The following is a 20,555-nucleotide window of genomic DNA, read 5'->3' on the forward strand; positions in this document are numbered from 1 at the left end:
ATCAGGAGGAAAAGCTAGAAAGAAACGTACTGTCACAACACTTTTACACAAATACCTCATTTCTCTCTCCTCTCACAACTACAAACACAACAATCTTTCTCTCAAACATCTCTAAACTCAAGCATAATCAGATTATCAGAATACAAACTCAAAAACACAATTTTAAAATTAATCAAATCATAACAATAAAAGCAAAAAAAAAAAAAAGAAAAAAAGAAAAAGAAAAAAAAAGACAAAAGACAGAAGACAGAAGACATCTAACCCATCTGGATTGCGTTGGGGACAAAGATGAGCGACGGCTCCAGGCTAGGCCAACTACTTTGGGACAAAGATGACCCATCTGGACTGTGTTGGGGATGAATGTTCTAGAATCAAGTAAAAAGAGAGAGAGAGAGAGAGAGAGAGAGAGAGAGCTAAAGAGAAAAAAAAAGAGAGAGAGAGAGAATGAGAGCTACTAGTATAGTGCTGGAACGTTCTTGAATGAGGGATAAAAAGAAAATAAAAGAAGGGAGGGATAGAGATAAGGACAACGTGTGTGGAGGAGAAAAAAAAAAGTATGGATGAAATGAAATGAGAGAAGGGAGAAATGATATAAAGAACAAAAAATCCTAATTGAGAAATGTTACTACATTATTTTCACAATAAATTTTAAGTAACGGATTATTATTAGTTAATATTAGTGAGTAAAAAAAAAAAATTCAGTGGTGGGTTCAAATTAGAACTAGTAACAACTTTCCACATAAATTTTGTTGTAAAAGTATTGCAAAAAATGTTATAGACGTAACACTTCTAATTGAAAAATATAATTGTTGGTAAATTTTATATTATTTAATGAGTACAAATAAATCTATTTCTTAACTATTATGTAACAAGGGTATAATAGTCAATTTATATAAACTACATTTTCTATCCTCCCAATTTTCTTTTCAACCAAACAAAAGAGTTTTCCACCCTCTTACTTTTCCATCCCTCCAACCAAACACACACAAGGTAAAACTAAATATTTTCTATCCTCCCACTTTTCCACTCCTTCAACTAAACGGACCTTAAGCGCTCTTTAGGGGGGAAAGAGTAGGAGGTGTCCGAAGAGGCTATCTAGGCTTGGCAGTAGCAACCCCCCCAAGTGCTACCATGGTCTTCTAGGGGTCCCAAGGGTAAGCCACGACCTTGGCATCCCACCCATGGGGCATGCCACGGCCTCACCATGCTGCCACTGCCCCTTAGGCAGCATGAATGCTAGGGCCTTGCTGCCTATGCCCAGGGGCATGCCAGCGTGCCCACACAAGCATGCCATGGCCTTAGCTGCGTGCCTTGGCCTTAACTGCTTGCTCGTGGGGGTTGCCATGGCCTTGGACTTGGCAGCATGCACATGAGCATGCCTTAGCCTTGGCTGCCTGCCATGGAGGCTGCCTTGGCCTTGGCTGCTACTTGCCCGTCCTTGGTAGCATGAGCATGGGGGGCTGCCTTGGCCTTAGCTGCTGCATGCCCTGGCACGCCGTGCTGCATCGTCCCGCACTCTAACAAAATTGGCTTATGCCTTTTTCCATTTTTGTGTCCCTAAATTCATTCCATGGTTTTAGAAGAGGATTCTAGCAAGCAGTTTGGCATTCCAAGCGTTTTTGAATTTTTTGTGATTTTTCCTATTTTTCAGCTTTCGAAAATCATAAAAAGTAAAATATGTTGAATCTGGCCTCCAAATTTTGACAGGTTGAAGGTTCAATTTTTCTTAGCATGTGTGCAAAAAATCAAGGCAAGACTCCAAGAATTGCTCCAAAAAAGGCTCATTATTCCTCCTCAACAAATCAATGTTTCCTCGTGCCAGAGCTGATTTTTTCCTAAGTGGTCTTTAGGGGGGAGGAGGTATTCGGAAATGCACAAGGACAACCCCTCTTGAGCTTAGCCACAAGTAGGCATGCTCATAACGAGCCCTCAGGCACCCAACCCCACGTGTTCCATGGTGCGAGGTGGGCCCTAAATGCATCGCCGGGGTGGACCCAGGTTGGCATTTCATATGTACGTGGTATAGTTGTGGCGCACTCTTACAAGGCGGACGGTGTTAGTTTCACCCATTGCCACGCAGAGCAAGCCTAAGGTGATGATCAAACGCATTGTGAAAGCTCTCTCTGGTTCCACTTTTCCTCAAGGCCACACCCACCTGTGCCCAGTGGCGAGGGGTCGATGGTCTCAATAAACGTGTGGTGGGGAATGCATGCATCCTTGGTTTAGCTTGGGCACGCTTGCTTACCTGTTGGTTTGTTGCAGCCCTTGGCTGTTCCTGATAGGCCTTGGCTAGACATTAGCATGGATTTTGTGGAAGGTTTGCCTAGGTCTCAATAGAAGTTAGTGGTTTTTGTGGTGGTGGAAAGGTTCACCAAGTATGTTCATTTCATTCCATTGGCTCACCCTTACATTGCTCTCAAGGTTGCTCATTTGTTCATGCAGCATGTATTCAAGTTACATGGTATGCCCTCTACAATTGTGAGTGATAGGGACCTAGTGTTTACTTTCAAATTTTGGTATGAATTGATGAAATTGCAAGGAACTAACCTGGCTATGTCTTCTTCATATCATCCCCAATCAGATAGGTAGACAAAAGTGGTGAATAAGAGTCTAGAACACTACCTAAAGGCCTTTGCTACTGACAGACCTCACTCTTGTGTGGATTGGCTACCCTTAGCTAAATTTTGGTTCAATACTAACTTCAACACTTCCATTAAGCTCACTCCATTTGAGGCACTTTATGGCTATCCTCGTCCTAAGGTTATGGAATATGTCCTAGGTGTTACAAGGTTGGCAGCTGTTGATTCCTATTTGGAAGATAGGTAGCAACTTTTTTCATTGCTTAAGCACAATTTAAATGCTTCTCAAGAGAGAATGAAGTGGTTTGCTGACAAAAAGAGAGTGGATAGGTCCTTTGAGGTGGAGGATTGAGTTTATCTTAGGCTTCAACCATACAAGCAGTCCTCAGTGCAGTCTAAATAGTTTGGGAAACTTGCTCCTCGTTTTTATGGGCCTTTTTAGGTTGTGCAGAAGGTGGGAAAGGTTTCTTATAAACTTGATCTACCTGTGGGGTCACAAATCCATCTTGTGTATCATGTTTCAAATCTCAAGGCTAAATTGGGTGCTCATGTGGTTCCTAGACTTGCCTTGTCTATTATGACTGCAGATCATATTCTTGCCCTTGAGCCTGTGGCTATTTTGGACTCTAGAACTCATCAGTTAAGGAGCAGACTCATCACTCAGGTGCTGGTGCAGTGGCAAGGTGAGAGTAAGGATGATGCTACCTGGGAGAGTTTATTTGAATTGCAATAGAAGTTTCCACACCTTGTGGGCAAGGTGCTTTGAAGGAGAGGGCATTGTTAGGAGTGTCTAGTTATATGTGTGCGTGTGGTGTTGATGGGCAATGCGTGTGGTGCTGATGAGGCGTGCATGTGGTGTTGCATGGGGTGGTGTTGCAAGGTGTGCCTAGGCTGCTGATGTGGGGGGCGTATGCTGCTGATGGGGCGTGCGTGCACAGTTGATGAGGGGTGTGTGGTTCCAGTGCAGCTTGGGTGTGTATATGACTATGCTTCAGATAATGATTGTATTGATTAGCTAGCACTGTATACTTGTATTGTAGGTTAGTTACACGTGTATTACTTGTAGTGGTGATGTGTTTACCTCATGGTTATGTGGCATAGGTGTGTTTGCTGATGTGGTGAGTTAGAGTGAATAGCTGTCAAGGTAGTTACACAACTAGCATTCAGTTAGTAACTGAGGGTATTAGACTTGGCAAATGAGATGGAAAGGGTATGAACTGTTTTTTTGTTAGTTCCATAATTCCTTTCTCTGTTTTTCTCTAGTCCTTCTAATTCTCTTTCTGTTCTTCCCTATCCCTGTTCTTGGAGGTTGGTTGCCCTCAAATTCAACTGTCAAATCCCAAATTCCTTGCAGAGGGATACATTGACAAATGGAGTAAGCATTTGGTGTTGGCAGTGAAGCAAGTATTTGAGATTGAGCATAGACTCTCAAATGATGTCTTCAAGAAGATTGGATCATAAGTTGCAATGGGAAGCTTCTCAAAGAATTCTTCTCAATCTGGAACCTATTGAAGCTGTTAGACATGTTTGCTTCTTTGAACAATCCAAGATTTGATTTCAATTGTCTTTTTGGTGGAGAAGACTGCATTAAAAGATAGAATCAGACAAGATATCTCATAAAAAAAAGATGATGGTGCCTACCTCTTCAAGTGGGGTAGCAGAGGCGAAGTTCTCCTTCAGATGGCAATGTTCCTTAGCTGATAGGCTCTGTAACTTGCTAGTGTAATCCGCTGTTTGTTGATGGTTATAGGCCAATCTTGACACTGGTTCTTGTAGTTAACAGCACATGAGCAGTAGAGACTTTTATGCAGCACCCTACAGCTGGGAAAGGCTTCTGGCACCTTTAAGCCAAAGGGTCTAACTTCATTGTCTGGTGAAGATTTGGCTGAATTCAATGAGGCTTTCGATGACTGTCATAAGAAGCAATCCAACTGGATTATCTGCAATGAAATCTTGAGGGAGAAAGTATGCAAACATCTAGTGCAAGCTATTACACCTGTTTAAATGTGTTACCTGCAAGAGTTCAGACTTTTGGTTGAACAAGATGCTAATGCTGGCAAGTATGTGAAATTCAGCGTGCAAAATTTAGAGAAAATGCTAAGCTCTTGGTTCCTGCCAAAGCTAACAAGTCATGGGGTTACTAAACAAGGACTCCTGCTTGGTAATGTGAAATCCAACCGACGAGGTATGGAGGTACGGCAGTATCAACATGCACATAGGACTGGTAAAATAAAATTTTTTGTGAACAACCAATTCCACCTGACCCTTTCCGCGATTTGATATTATGCCATTGTCAATAGGCGAAAGAACATTGCTCACTGCATTGGAACATATTTCCCTTCAGTACCTAGTTTGCTTGTTTCCTTCTACAAATTGTGTATATTTTGAAAATTGAATGTTACTCATTGCCTGAACATGTTGCCCATGTCTTGGCAACTTGACTTCCATATTCATTAGCTGAAGGCACAACATGCCTTTTTTTTTTTTAGTTGACAATGCGGTAATCTTTCACAAGTACAAAGTTTTAGTAAGACAGTTATAAAGCTTTATTCGTGAAATTATAGAATTTTCTTGGGTATGGGTGTTAAGGAGCTTAATTGCATAATTGGGTACATCTTTTTTAAGTACATAATTAGGTAAGTCTATATTCTATAAGCATTTGCACCGACTATTGTAAAATAACATAAAGCCCAAAATATAGCCAATGAAGCCCAAATCACCTACATCAAATTATGAAATAGATAATGCAAAATACGGAGTAAATTTTTTCTATGGGCCTTGTGCAATTATACTAATCACTATTATTTTTATGCAAAAAGATTTTTTATTTTATTTTATTTCTTTGCTTTTTCAATGGTGAAGGAAGATAGTGAATGTTAATTAAAGTGTGTGAAGAGAGAGAAACGATTAAAAATAGATAAAATTGATATTTTAAAATAGATAATTTAATGTTGGTGTTTTGAAAAATAGTTAGTTTTATTAGAATAAAGTAAATTCTTATTCTAAAATAAATAGTTATTTTGCATAAGCAAATACGAATGCTTAGCAAATCTCCAATTTTCTCAAGAACATATGAACTCTAATTTTGAAAATTTTCAAAAATCATGAATTTTTTTGATATTAAAGTATAGGAATCATGTATATATCATGCCTAAACAAAAACCCATTCATCATTTCAAATCAAAACACACAAAATCATCAAAAGCCCCAAATTTTCTAAGCAAAGTTTTTGTTTCTTGCCTTCTTATTTTTCAAAAAGTTTCTAATGGACTTTTTGATCACGGATGTAGCTACTTTGAGAGTAGAGTTCAATGAGTGATTGCAAGTGTGTTTTCTAGGAGATGTGGTAGTTCAAACCAAAAGGTCCAAAACCATCTTTATAGGATATTCAGCACCAAAAAAAAAAAAAAAAAAAAAAAAAAAAAAAAAAAACCATCTTATTAGGATGAGATTGAGTGAGAGTTGTTATCAATTTGTCACTCTTGATATTAAAATCCAGGTCTTGTCGTCAAAACACATAATCTAGTTGTAATTTCCAATAAAAAAAAAATAAAAAAAGAATCTAAAGTTATGTTTGGTAACCATTTTTGTTTTTTATTTTTAAAAACTTGTTTTTGGAAATATAAAGAAAAAATAATTTTCTTGTATTTTTGAAATCAAAAACATTTTTGGTTGGTTGAAATTAAAAAAAAAAAAAATTATGAAGAAAAAAAATTCTAAAATATGTTGTTATTAGGATTTAAAATCTAATGCTAACTTATAAAAAGAGATATATTCATTTAATCAAATGTGCGTTTTCTTTGAATTTTGAAAACTAGAAACTGAAAACAGCTTTTTGGATATTTTCAGTCTCCTTCACAAATTGAGTTTTGAGAACGATTTTTGTTTTCTATCCATTTTGAGTTACCAAACAAGTTTTTTAGTTTCAAAAATAGAAAATAAAGGAAAAAATAATTACCAAACATACCCTTACCATTCCTTGACCCTATTCCTTCTGTTTTTTTTAGTTTTATTTATTTATTTATTGTTTATCAAAATTTGAACGTACGTAAAACTTAAACCAATCCCATTTCTTCCATTGCCTAATCCCAAGTTCAGATGATGCTAAACCAAACTATTAATTCTCTCTCAGTGCAAACATTCTATATGATTTTCCCACCATCCGAAATATGAAATACGAAATTAACCTGAAATTCATTGGCATTTGAATCCCAATCTAACCTCTACAACATTGTTAAATCAAACTTCAAACTACCAATTACTGTGTTCCCTCGTCAGAATTAGCAATTGAAATTCTTGTCATTTTGAGGTTATTTTGGACCAAATATTCAATTCAAAGAAAGTTTTTTAAAATTCTAAAAGCTGACTAAGAAAGCTGTCATTTTTGGCAAAGGAAAAGCAACCCTGTTTGATAAAAATATAAACAGCATATAGAGAAGCAAAGAGATTTAATTAAAATATGTATGAAGGCTGTAATGTTTCCAACATACACAGGGTCATTAACGATGACAATCAAAATTCAAACTTATTTCCCTTTCTTGCACTTTGGAATCAAGCAGAATAATTTTTTTTTTTTTTTTTTTTTCAAAAATCTTGTCTTTCCAATACCTCATTTCCAAATTTTATCACATTTTCTCAATAACCAAACAAAACAAGACCGAAGAAATCCTTTTTCTAGTGAAATAGACAACCAAGTAGTAATTCAGTAGATGGAATACGAATTTGAAATTAAAATAGTACACTAAATTTTCGTTGGAACACGGTGAGAATGGCAAAGAGATCTGATGTCGTTTGTGTTTTTGGTTTTTTATTTACTTATCTTGTAAAATAATAATTGAAAATCATTTTTACGATTTAGTATAACTAAAATCACTAAAAAAACGAAACTACGTAGTAACAATGCATCATTAACAAGTAACAACACATTCTTTCTCAAAAAAAAAAAAAAAAAAAAAAAAAGTAACAACACATTCTGATTTCTGACGGAGGCTAATTAAATAAATTAAAACATAAAAAATAAAAAATAATAATAAAAAAACTTCAGACAATGTTAGATGGTTTAATTTCTAAAAACCTATTTAATATTTTTAAAGTACAATTTTATGGTTAGCCATACATTTTTATGTTTATGGTTAAGAATAACTAAACATTTCTTCCTTGAAGTCAAAACCTAAAATAAAAATCAAACCCTTTGCATTTTTCATTATACTCTTTAGAATGAGGAATACTATGAAAGTAACTGACAAGGGTGCAATTTTTTTTTTTTTTTTTTTTTGATTTTATGCTATAATGTTTGTTTGTTTTTGTTCTTAAAGGTCTAGCACAATAGCTCCTATAACTTCAATTTCACTTTGTCAAAAAACCGTAGACTACAATCTCATTCAAAATTGAAACATAATCAAACAATAAATCGTGATAATATATATACAAGCAACTATCAGGGGAATAGTTGTAGCGCTTCTTGAAATTCCATTTCTAGGATTTTGGTGGAAAATCCTATTTTCATTAATCTAAAACCAAACAATTGGTTAAGGTTCGGAATAGGGTTTGTGAATTATACTTAATTTGTGATACAATAGTTTGGTTAGGACTATTTAATGTTTCCAGTTCCAGCTATATTCTTGTAACCCAATGCAGAGTCCCGTTGATAAAATCTAGTTCATGACTACTTGCAGTAATAATGGGAGACAAATTAACAACACACCAATTATAAATTATTCAAAGTTTTCGAAGCCATGTGTAGCCCGTCACTTGAAAAGCTTCACAACTTTATAACCTTTAGTTTTGGGATTGAATTCAAACCCTATAGACATGTGGAATGCAATGTAACCTAATGGAGGATGGTTGACATTGGGTGAGGTAGGAAAAGATGAACTCACTTTCTAACACAAGGGTTCCAAAAACATAACCCGTTAGTGTAAAAGATGCTCTCGGCATTGCGGGCAATTCGCCGATCATGCAATTTGAAGTGATGTTGTGACTCCTTGAAATCCAAAGTGGCTCGAGATACAAAACAAAGCTTCCACTAAAGCAATATAAGGTGATGGGTGTCTTTATTTATTTTTTCTTTTTAGAATGAGGAATGCTCCTAATGTTAATCAAATGAGAGATAGTATTTTAGTTACTATAATTCTAACTAAAAATGATCATTTTTATTGTTCTTACTATGAAATCCATAATAATTTTTTAAATAAAACAATAAGCATAAACATGTACATAAACATAAATATTTATTTTAAACAATAAAATAAAATAAATAATCTTCTACAATAATTACATATGTGCATTTTTTTTGTATTACACTATTCACAAAAAAGAGAAATTATTGAGAAGTTTTATGTTTACCAAATATGAGTTACAAAATATTTTTAAAAATCAACTATATAAAGAATAAAGCTCTACAAAGAGGGAAAAAAGGGATAAGAGTACAAATATTTTCCTAAATTTATGTTAATAAAAAATAATTGAATGAAGCAAGGTTGTGGCCTATGGTGTTAGTATTTCAAAATTCAAAGACTATTTAAGCAAATTAAAAACCAATTATTGTATGTGGAGTTAGGTGTAATGAATTATTATTAGTATCATCATTTTTTTTATGGTTAATATGTGTTTTCTGTTATAATATATCTAAAATATATTATTAATGTATTTTTTTTATGATGTTGTATTAGAAATATATTAACAAAATTTGAGCTCAATGTTATTAATTATTTAAATTGGGATTAGTTGAATTAATCTAAGCTAGATTTTTTTTTTCTTTTTTCTTTCGGAGTATCTATTCACTTGAAACAAGCTTGAGGCATTAAAATAGGCAAAGGAGAGATTTCATTATTAAGGTTTGGAATAAGGGGAACTTTTATATATATATATATATATATATATATATATTTCCAAATAGACTACTTTGCAAATTTTGATTTTGTCCTCTAAAGTTTCAAAGTTTTGGTCAACGCCACTAACATTTGGAAAGCCAGAAATTGAATTCAAGCGACTTCTGACAGAAAATAGCGTTCCTCTTGCTTTGGATTCCCTAGCAACATCCACTGCTGAGCAAGCCTACGTTTTTGCTTCAATATCTTTGCCTGTTCCTGTCATATAGAAGGAGGATCAACCTCTTGAAGCTGTTAGACATGTTTGCTTCTTTGAACTATCTGAGATTGGGATTTCAATAGGCTTTTTGGTGGAGAAGACTGCATTGAAATGCAAAATCAGATAAGAGATCTCGTCGAAAGGATTGTTAATGGTGCCTGTTAGATTTTCGGGCAACTTCCTCTTCAAGTGGAATTGAAAAGGCAAATTTCTTACTACTGTAATCAGCAGCTTGTTGATGATTATCGGTTGAACAGTTCAACTTGAACTTGACTGAGGCTCTTGTAACCCATCAGAGGTGGAAAAAATAAAAGTACCAAGAAGATGTTATTCCCAACCAAGTTTCTGAAATAATAAAAGAAATTGGGCTAAATTTGAATGGATGGTCAAAGGCCTATGATGATATCTCCTTGTCCTACCTCTTCATGATGAATAATCACTGCCATTTTTGCAATCTGAAAGGCACAAAGCTTGGGGATATGATGGAAGATTCTTGGTTAACAGCACATGAGCAGTACAGAGACTTTTATGCAGCACTCTACTTGAGGAAGAGCTGGGAAAGGCTTCTGGCACCTTTAAGCGAAAAGGGTTTAACGTCATTGTCTGGTGAACAATTGGTTGAGAGGCTGAAGTCATTCAATGAGGCTTTTGATGAAAGTCATTAGAAGCAATCCAATTGGATCAGTTAAATTAAAAAATTTATGACCAACCAATTACGATCAACAATTTGATAGTATGCAATTGTCAAGAGGCAAAAAAACAGGTTTCCCTATACTCATTTCATGGGAATAGTAATTTATTTCTTGTTAATTTGATGTTTATAAGATGTCTTGTGCGCAGTACCTAGTTTGTTTTGTAGCCTTCTAGAATTTATGTATATTTTTCAAAGTATCACATTCCCTGAACGTGTTCCCTATTTCCTTGCAACTAGATTTGCATGTTCATAAGCTTTAATGGAGCAATTATAGAACTTTTGAGCGTATGTGTGTTATGGAGTTTTATAGATGTTCCTATTTATCTACTTGAACTTAAAAAAAAAAAAAATATATATATATATATATATTATGTACTTCAAAAAGATGTACCCAATTATACTTTTAGAATTTGCTATATATTGTTTTTGAAACTTAAACATCTTGGGCTAATTTTAAATTTCTTGGTTAGACCTTGCTCGAACCAAAAGTTCCAGCTCTTTTATCAAATACCACATCATCAGAAAGCAGTCTAACTGCAATTTCAAAAAAAGGAAATCCTGCTCTCTTCCATTATTGTGTTTCCTTCAGTTTTTCAGTTTTTTTTTGGGTCAAAATTTGAATATAAAACCTACACCAATCACATTTCTTCCATTACCTAATCCCAAGTTGAGGTGAAGCTAAATCAAACTATTAATTCTCTCAGTGCATACATGCCATATGATTTTCCCAACCATCCTTAGGCTACTCCCCTTACTTCGAAGAAATTTATGTCATTTTACATGGATCAAAACTATGAATTTTTAATCGAAGACTACTCGTGCTAAGCGAAATAGCTTATCCAAATAGGCTTATAAATCCATTAAAAGATGTTGATTTTGGTTCTGAGATTTTGTTTTAAATTTTTATTTGCATAACACAGTACCAAAAGAAAAAAACATATACATATGGAATGGAGTAAAAAAATTATTTTAAAAAATTAAAAATACAAGTTTATGGCTAAGTACATTTAAAAAAAAATATATTTTTTAAAAATTCATTAAACCTGAAAATTTATTTAATAGGATAAATTATAAATTGCACTCTTTAACTTTGCCTAAAATTCAATTCAATCTTCTAATTTCATTTTTATTCAATTTTGTCATTTAAGTTTCATCTTTATTCAGTTCAATCATCTAATTAGGAGTTGAAAAAATGCAAAACGCCCAAAAACATGTGTCATTATACACTACTTCAAGATTTAATAGAAATAAGTCAGATAACCAAGTCTATCATATTTTTTACATACACCGGTCAAGTAGAAGATAAACAATTCTTCAAAATTTAAACATTCTATTTCCAAATTTTCACATTTTCTCAACAACCAAACAAAACATGACCCCAAAATCCCTTTTTTAAGCAAACAACCCCCAGTAATTCAATGGATTGAATATGAATCTGAAATTAATACCACAAAATTTTTTCTTTTCCTTGACTTTCTTACCAAAAATAGATTCATTGTTAAAATTTTCTAATTATTTTTAATATTTTTTGGGAACCAAATAATGGAATAATAAAAAAAAGAAAAAAAAGAACCTTCATGCAAAGGAAGACCTGATCTTGTCTTTGGAACACTGTGAGAACGGTGAAAAGATCAAACATAGTTTGTGTTTTTTGTTTTTTTATTTTATTCTTTCTCTCTTTTTTTCCCTCAAATAATAAAAAATCACTAAAAAACCAAAACTACTAAAGGTGCATTTTTTATGGAGATATCTTAAAGTATTGAATTGAAGGTAAGTGAAATTAGAGTCAGTAATTGAAATTTAGGGAAACTGTTTTTAGGGGGATCTAGTTGAAAAACTGGCCTACACAAAGCCGACTAGAGGGACTGAGAAAATAATAGAGTAGGTGCAATTTGAAATTTAGCATATTTAATACTGTTAAAATACAAGTTAATGAATAACCATACAGGTTTATGTTTATGGTTAAGATTAATTGAACCTCTATTCCTTGAAGTCAAAACCCACAATAGAAATTGAATTTTTCTCATTTTTATTATACTATTTAGATGAGAAATGCTATGAAAGTCAAGCAAGTAATAGTATTTTTGTTGTCATTGTTATTATTACTACAATATAACAATTAGTCGGATTCAAGACAGTCATTTACTATGGTCCAAATCTTCTTGATGACCAACCCAAGGTCATGATGTAAATCAAAACAAAATTTGATTGGATTACCCAAAATTAATGTTAAGTGTGGTAGTCACCACGATGATTATGGTTAAGACTCATTGAACCTCTCTTTTAATTATTCATTACCCACTTTAGAATGAGGATTGCTATAATTTTAAGTCAAGTAAGTGATAGTATTATTGTTATAATTTTTCCTACTGCGATAAAGCATTCAGTTAGGATAAATACTATGCTATATTATGGATTAAAAATCCTTGGTTAACAATACAAGGAATAATATCAGAAGTAGTAAAAGATATGGTTGGTTTTAAAGTTACCTTACACTATGATGATGAAGCTTGAATTCCAGCTAAGGTGAAGAATTGGAACAACAAAATAAACTGACATCCTTGCAAAGGAAGACCTGGTCTTGTCTTACTTTGGAAGCACAGTGAAAACCACAAAGCTATTGGATGTAATTTGTGTTTTTAGTTTTTTATTTACTTCTTTCTTTTTCTCAAATCATAATAGAAAAAAAATTTGGTGTTTAATGTAAAAGAAATCACTAAAAAGGAAATTACTTCTTTTTGGAATTCATTAAGTTGCATTTTTTTTATGAAGATTAATGAGAGGATTGAACTGAATAGAGTTAAATTTTAAAGGATTGAATTGAACATAACTGAATTAAGAGGACTGAATTTAACTTTAGGCAACATTAAAGGGTTTAATTGTAATTTAGCCTATACAAAATTTTGAAAATACAAGCTTATGGTTAACAATATATGTTTATGTTTAATACTCGTTGAACCACTATTCCTTGAAGTCAAAACCCACAAAAAACATCGAACCTTTCTCATTATTCATTATTGTTGTGAAATTTTAAAGCATACATGCAAGTGCACAAACCGTATTGAAGTATAGTTTAACGAGAACGAGGTCGAACTCACAAAAACTTGTATGAACTTAGAAAAATTAATCAAATTTTAACCAAATTAATCATAATCTAGTTTAATAAAAATTGGTTGTTTTGAAATTATATGACCTAAGCAAATAATTAATCCAAACAAAGATATTATTAAAGCAGTAAAAAGATATAAACAATCAAGAGAAAGGAATTAAGATTTTGGAATCTGCATTTTCAATTCATATTTGCATATATTCATGATTATTAATATCTCCCAACCACTACATAATAATCTAGAATTCAATTTTGCTATCATGGAAGATATTCTCTTTAAAATCCCTATTTTAAAAATCTAAAACATGTTATTCTTCGCTTTCTAGGTATAAAATCAAATCATCAATTATACTTGTTGTCGTTGACAAACAAATCACAAGTGATATCAAATTTAAAAAAAAAAAAAATATAAACCAAGCATTCAATTAATTAAGATAAATCCAAATTATGAGAAAAACATAATTAAACTCATATTAAGAATCCTATCCTACTCAATTAATGTGAAACAAGAATAATTTAAATCATTAAAGAACAACTATAGTGAAAAAAATTAATTCATATAAATACTACTGATAATTTTTAACAAAGTTTCATCGTCAACCTAAATTATAAATTTAGCTACTCATAGTAATTGAAATACTGAACACTAGACTAAGCAAATAAAACTATAGTGCTAGCACAGAGAAGAGCTGCAAAAAAAGCCACATTTGGCCCTACGCCCCATTATTTTTTGTTTCTCTCTATTTATACTTACATGCACATATGCGGCTAACCTAAAGGCTTATTATTAAAATCAAAGCCCATCTGCACATCTCCACGAAAACAAACTCTTATTTTCTTCTTTCTCTACTTTTCTTCACCACGTCGGATTAACATCAGTCTCACTCTTCTTATTTTCCCTTTTTCTTTTCTTCACAGCTTGTTAGACTTGCCCAGCCTGTGCTTGTGTAAGTTATTTTCACTTGGACTCTGCTTTTATTCTTTTCTTTTATTTTTGCTTACTTCACTTCACTCCTAAGCTGGATCTAGGGGTGTCAAATGGATGGGTTTGGGGTGGGCATAATTGGGTTGGGTATGTAAAAATCATTTATTCATTAAAACCCATTTAACTAATTGCTTCTAACCCAAATCCAATCCAATCCAACCCAATTATTATGGGTAAACCCCAATTATCAAAATTACCAAAATGCCACTAAAGTGAAAATGACCAAAGTACTCTAAAAATATTAAACAAATTTCTTGTACTTTCCCACACTTTCTCACCTACCAAATAGTTGAAATCTACCAAAAATAAGAAAATATAGAAAAGCACTTCGTGACTTTGATCCAGCCGTGGAGTGACGCCATGTGGAGCAGCGTGCGATTGTCGTAGTCCCTAGCGTGCACCAGCATTGCATCTTCCTCCAAAAGCTTCTAGTCGGCTCCGGCGTCGTTTTGGTGTGCGTGTTGAAGAATTGAAGAGGTCCGGCTAACTCTCGCTTTCTCTTTCTCCTTTTGCTTCTCCTTCGACTGCGACGACACTGATGTGGAGCCTCTACCTCCACCTCCATTGAAGAGCTTCGTGCTCAAAGAGCACAGAGAGTGAGGGAAAAAGAGAGGCTAGGGTTTGAATAGAGAGAAGAAGATGATGGCTAGGTTTGAAAATTTTCAGTTTATGTTGAAGATCTGAGAGAAATGCCGAAAATCTAAGGAATCTCCGAAGCTTTGAAGCTGCTGAAGCTGTTGGGTTTTTGATTAAAACGTGATTGGAGGCCGAGAAAATGAGGGAAAATGAAAACCCTCGTGAAACACTGAAACGTTTAAGGGCTTTTTTTTATTTTTTATTTTTTAGGGAAGGGCTGGATTGAATTTGAGTATATTATTTTTGGGTTAAATGGGTCTCAATGAGGTTTTAGTTAAAACCCAATAATCATTGGATCTAATTGGGTTGATGCCCATTTAACCCAATTAATAATTGGGTGGGTTTGGATTTAATTAGAGTGGATGAGTTTGGGCAAGCAAATGGGTTTGGGCTTACTTTGCCACCTCGCCTAGATCTCTCAAATTCGCTTAACTTAATTGAGCATTATTTTGCCTCAAATAAAGCCTATTAGCATGTAAATCCTAATCAATTATAAGACAAAAATAATATATAATCAATCACAAAATAACATAAAAGGAATGCTAAATATGTAGATATGAAAGTACTTTATTGTTTATATTTCAAGCACATTAATTATACTCTTTAGAATGAGGAATGATATGAAAGTTAGTCACCTAAGCATTGGTATTTTTTTTAGGGAAAATTTTAGCTTCAAGGCACTTTGAAGCTATCTTCCTCCAAGGCTCCAACCTACTAAATGACAATTGAAAAGACCATGTATGTGTCATAACATTTTTTAAATGTCATGTGACTTATCTATATTATATTTAAAAGTTGAAAAGACCATGTATGTGTCATAACGCTTGTGTTGAGGCACATCAGCGATCAATTCATCATTTTCTTTCAGCATTAATGTATACAATAATACATTATGCTTTTACACATTCTTACAACTAGTTGTAACTTACCAATCAGGATAGGCCGATCACTTTTTAGTACCACAACTTTACACATTATTGAACATAAATGCAATTTATAATATAAAATATATGAAATACAAATAGCTTGGGTGGAGACACCATTTATTTATTTTTAATTTATACTCACTAAAAAAAAAAACATTTAACAAAGGTTTGGAAAGAAATCCTTCAAACTCTTCCTAGATTTTTTTTAATATTTAATATGAGTTTTGAAAATATAATCGTTGGATTGCATGTTCTTTATATTTGTAAAACACATGTCAAATTTCATTCAAATCGAATGTTATTTACTATTCGATCAATAAAGTTATTTTTTATGCATACTTTTTTTATCACAAAATTTTGAAATTTAAACATGGCTTTGGTGACAAAGCTATTGATATTTGATGAAAATGAAAAATGACACATGGTTCTTTAAGTAGGAGCGAAATTAGACCCTTTAACTTTGCCTTGAATACTTCATTAGCATACACATAAATACAATGGTGGAATATGATTTTTTTTTTTTTTTTTTTGAGTGAGTATAAACTATAAATAAATAAAGTTATTATTTTTTATATTATTTTTTTTTCTTTTGATTGTCAAATATGATCCTATTTTATTATATAGTATATAATAATATAATCTTATTCTATTACATACCATGACTTGAATAATTTGGTGTTTAATTACAATTATACCATTTATTTTGAATATTCTTTTCATTATATTTTATTCTATAAATTTGCTATTATCTCTTATATTCTCTTCGGAAAAAAAGGTGATTATTCTATCTCTCTCTCTCTAGATTTTTAATTCTTTCTTGTTTCTCTAATTTAGGTTGATGAATTTATATGTCTTTTGTGGGGCCTGATAATTCGTGGCCCAGACCCATTCTGCACTTGGGCCCAAGGCCTGAGCCGAGGAGAGCTATTGCCGAGGACGCATAATGAAAGCCCAAGAAGGGCACGAGGACGATTTTATGCTCAGCACCTCTCAAAACGCCTGAAGGAAAGGGCAAACTCTGTACAGGGGCAGGGTAAGGGAGAAAGCTGCCAACATCGTAATACAGAATCCTGCATCTGACAAGCCCATGCTCCAAACCATGCCATTTAGCTTTTCCAACAACCCCCAACCACTCTAGGTATGGGTTGACCGGACAGGTCTGCACCCCAGAAAGTAAGAACTTACACGTGGACACTAAAAGGGGAATGAACACTAGTATAAAAGGGAAAGAAAGCGAAGAAGAATGGACCCCAGCTGGAGGACGAAAAATCCTGCAAAGGGGAGAAAAAGGGAAGGGTACAGAGCTCCTCGGACGCTGTCCAAGGACTTAAACCCTGCAATTCACTCTAATGAGAGGCTTAGCTAGTCAAGCTAAGTCCACCCATAGAGAAGCTTCCACAGAAACCCCGACTAAACCGTTAACCTGCGGCTAAGGTCCTGCCTTTCAAGCCCACTCTCTACAAATCATATTGTTAGGGACCATTACATACGAGCCCAACGTCATTCGTGGGTCGTTAGAAATCGTGCCCCTACATCTTTTAATATCTCTATTTTGGGTAGATATGTTTTGGTGTTTTGTTTTGTGAGTTCCCCATCATAATTCCTCTTTCTCCCTCTTTTAGATTTTGTATGATCATTTTTTACCTTGTTAGTTAGGAAGTGCAAAGTTGAGTTTATATCAACAAAAAAATAAAAAAATAAAAAAAAATCACATGTCTCCTTAAGAGAATGAGAAATTTGAATAATAAATTTGTTAAGAAAATATAATGTATAATAATAATAGTTAGAAAAATATGGTCCACTTCAAAAAAATAATATTAATAAAAAATACAAAAAATGATAAAAATAAATATTTGTAAAAATAGAGAGATAGAAATTAATTTTATAAATTGTTTAATTTTTAGGGAGAACAAATTATCTAAAATAAAATTTAGAAAATAAATTATATATTATACTATATCTCAAAATAATTATATCTTCTCATGCATCATGTGGGTCTGTGACTAGTTTAAATAATACATAGTAGACTCAAAGCATGCGCTCCGTGTGTGCATGAGGCTCTTTTTTTTTTTTTCTTTTTTTTTTTTGAGTCTAGTGTCATAATTTTCTAGGGATCACAATTTGGTTTAAGTGTATGCTCAATCATATTATACTTTTGAAAACTATTAATATTGCCAGGAGCGTCATTTGGATAGCTCCAAAAAATGAAAACAATAACACAATGTTCAATAAAAAAAATGTGTTCATTTTTTAGAGCTAGCCCAATGGCACTCCAGTTTGTATCAATAATTCTCAAAAGTATAATATGATCGAACATACACTTTAACCAAATTGTGATCCATAGAAAATTATATGACACTAAACCCCAAAAAAAAGAGCCTCATGCACACTTGGAGCATGTGCGATAAAGCTAGTTTCCAAAACTCATATCAAGGTAATACAAATTTGATTAAAAATTAAAATAAATGTTTTCCATTAGTGAATTAAGACACATCAAAAGTGTCATATTTTGTAATAGTTTATAAATATCTAATGGAGATAAAAATATTAGAACTCATATCTAAGTAATACAAATTTGATTTAAAAATTAAAATTAATGGTTTCCATTAGTGAAAGAAGACACATCAAAAGTGACATATTTTGTAAATATCTAATGATAGAGTGCAAAATATTATTCTGATTTGCAACAATTAAAAAAATAGATGGACTTTAAATATTCTATGAATAAATAGCAAATGATAATTTTATATATTAAATATGGAAGTTAGTTTGTTTTTTATTTTGCACATAGGATAGACATATATTTAAAGATATAATATGTGAAGATAACATAAAAACCAAAAGAGAACTGATAATATGAATATGCTAATTAAAGAATGTAAGTGTTACACATATCAATAACTTAGGCATTTTCAAAAAAATAAAAATAAACTCAGGCACAATGAGGCAATTATTTATTTTACAAAACAAAGAATCACTAAGGAGTTATGCATGATTGCAAGCAAGTCTTAACCTCTTCTCTCACCATAACTCAACTAACACCAAATTGTGATTCTTTGGCCTTTATACAATCCACTAAAAAAAGTCACCTAACAGTTAGTTAGTTAGTTTATTTATTTATTTTGCACATAGGAAAGACATCTATTAGAAGATATAATATGTGAAGATAGAATAACAACCAAAAGAAAACTAAAAATATAGAATAACCTAATTAGAGAATGCGAGTCTTAACTTCTTCCTCACTAGAACTTAAGTAACACCAAATTGTGATGCTTTGTCCTTTATACAACCCACTAAAAAAGTTGCCATGCATTTATAAAAAAAACAAAAATTACATGAGTTAAATTGTTGTGTTTTTATTTTAACTTTTTTGGCCACGTTAGAATTTTGTGCATATATTATGAAATTAATTTCAATTTGGTGCCAAGTATATAATGACCAACAATATTATATACATATACATATATATATATATATATATATATATATATAATAAACCAAACTGTGGGGTGACATTTGGTATGGGAAATTCATATTACTCTTGGCATCTAGGTTACTGAGAATGTAATGCCCTGCAATCTGAATGCCTAAGAATGTAACTATTTTTATGTTTGGTTTAATTGTGAACTAATAAAATTCTTAGAAATGCGAGATTATATTGTTTGGTTTATTTATAAGAATCTTAAATGAATTATTTATTTTTCCTACCATCCATAGATTTGTAAATAATGACAAACAAAATGTAAACTGTAAATTATGACAAATTCATTAAAACTATGGTCTAACATTTCAAAATGACAAGTACAATACAAAAATAATTATTTAAATTCTTATTCTTTATGAAAATCTTGTTAATAAAAATAAATAATTTATTTTACCTTGGCATCTAACCAGTCCCAAATAGGGGAAAAATTAATTCTTAACCATAATTTTAAAAAGAGCTTAATCCATAACAAAACAATCTGACAGCTTTTAAGTCTATAAGATATTGATGATTTATTTTATGTTTTATCTCTATTGCTTAAATGATAAGAAAAAATATTTAAAATTGTCAATTTATAAAAAATAAAACTTCCTTTAAGTTTAAGAATTTGGATACACACTTATTTTAAAGGGGATCCACATTCTTACAAAAAGTGGGTTGAGGGGGAAGTCAAATATCCCTAACATCTGATTCCCTGGTGTGATTTGCAACCAAACATGAAAAATTTTAAATATTCTTGTAAATCCTCAAATATTGCCCTATACCAAACGTCACATGGACGTTAGTATTTTGTAGAGGAAAAGGAAACAAACTGGGAAAGTCAAGGTTTTTTTTTTTTTTTTTTTTTTTTTGTGTGTGGCATAGAAGGAAGACTTTCATTAAAAGAAAAATATATATAATACATGGAACGAAAACCATTCTCCCAAAAAAAAAAAGAAAACAAAAAAAAAAAAAAAAAAAAACAAAACAAAACAAAACCATAATACATGGATCAAAAAACGTACATACATTTTTGAAAGAATATATCCAAGCGTTACACTGGTTTTTAGGAGA

At 32.5% G+C, this 20,555-nt stretch overlaps 1 protein-coding gene across 1 annotated transcript; it reads left to right on the forward strand.

The window, feature by feature from the left end:
- The first annotated feature begins 1,399 nt into the window (after window positions 1–1,399).
- On the forward strand, window positions 1,400–3,312 carry LOC115991313. Its single transcript, XM_031115020.1, has 4 exons — window positions 1,400–1,441; window positions 2,263–2,327; window positions 2,443–2,461; window positions 3,022–3,312. Exons 1-4 carry the CDS (start codon window positions 1,400–1,402, stop codon window positions 3,310–3,312), a joined length of 417 nt encoding a protein of 138 aa, XP_030970880.1.
- Window positions 3,313–20,555: the final 17,243 nt, after the last annotated feature.

The sequence above is a fragment of the Quercus lobata genome, chromosome 5 (assembly GCF_001633185.2).
Source record: "Quercus lobata isolate SW786 chromosome 5, ValleyOak3.0 Primary Assembly, whole genome shotgun sequence".
Lineage (NCBI taxonomy): Eukaryota > Viridiplantae > Streptophyta > Magnoliopsida > Fagales > Fagaceae > Quercus > Quercus lobata.

Bases quoted from the DNA above. Each gene is read 5' to 3' on its own strand.
- LOC115991313 (XM_031115020.1), top strand. From the start codon at position 1,400: ATGGAGGCTGCCTTGGCCTTGGCTGCTACTTGCCCGTCCTTG. The intron at 1,442-2,262 runs GTAGCATGAGCA...GGTTTGTTGCAG, and splicing joins CTGCTACTTGCCCGTCCTTG to CCCTTGGCTGTTCCTGATAG.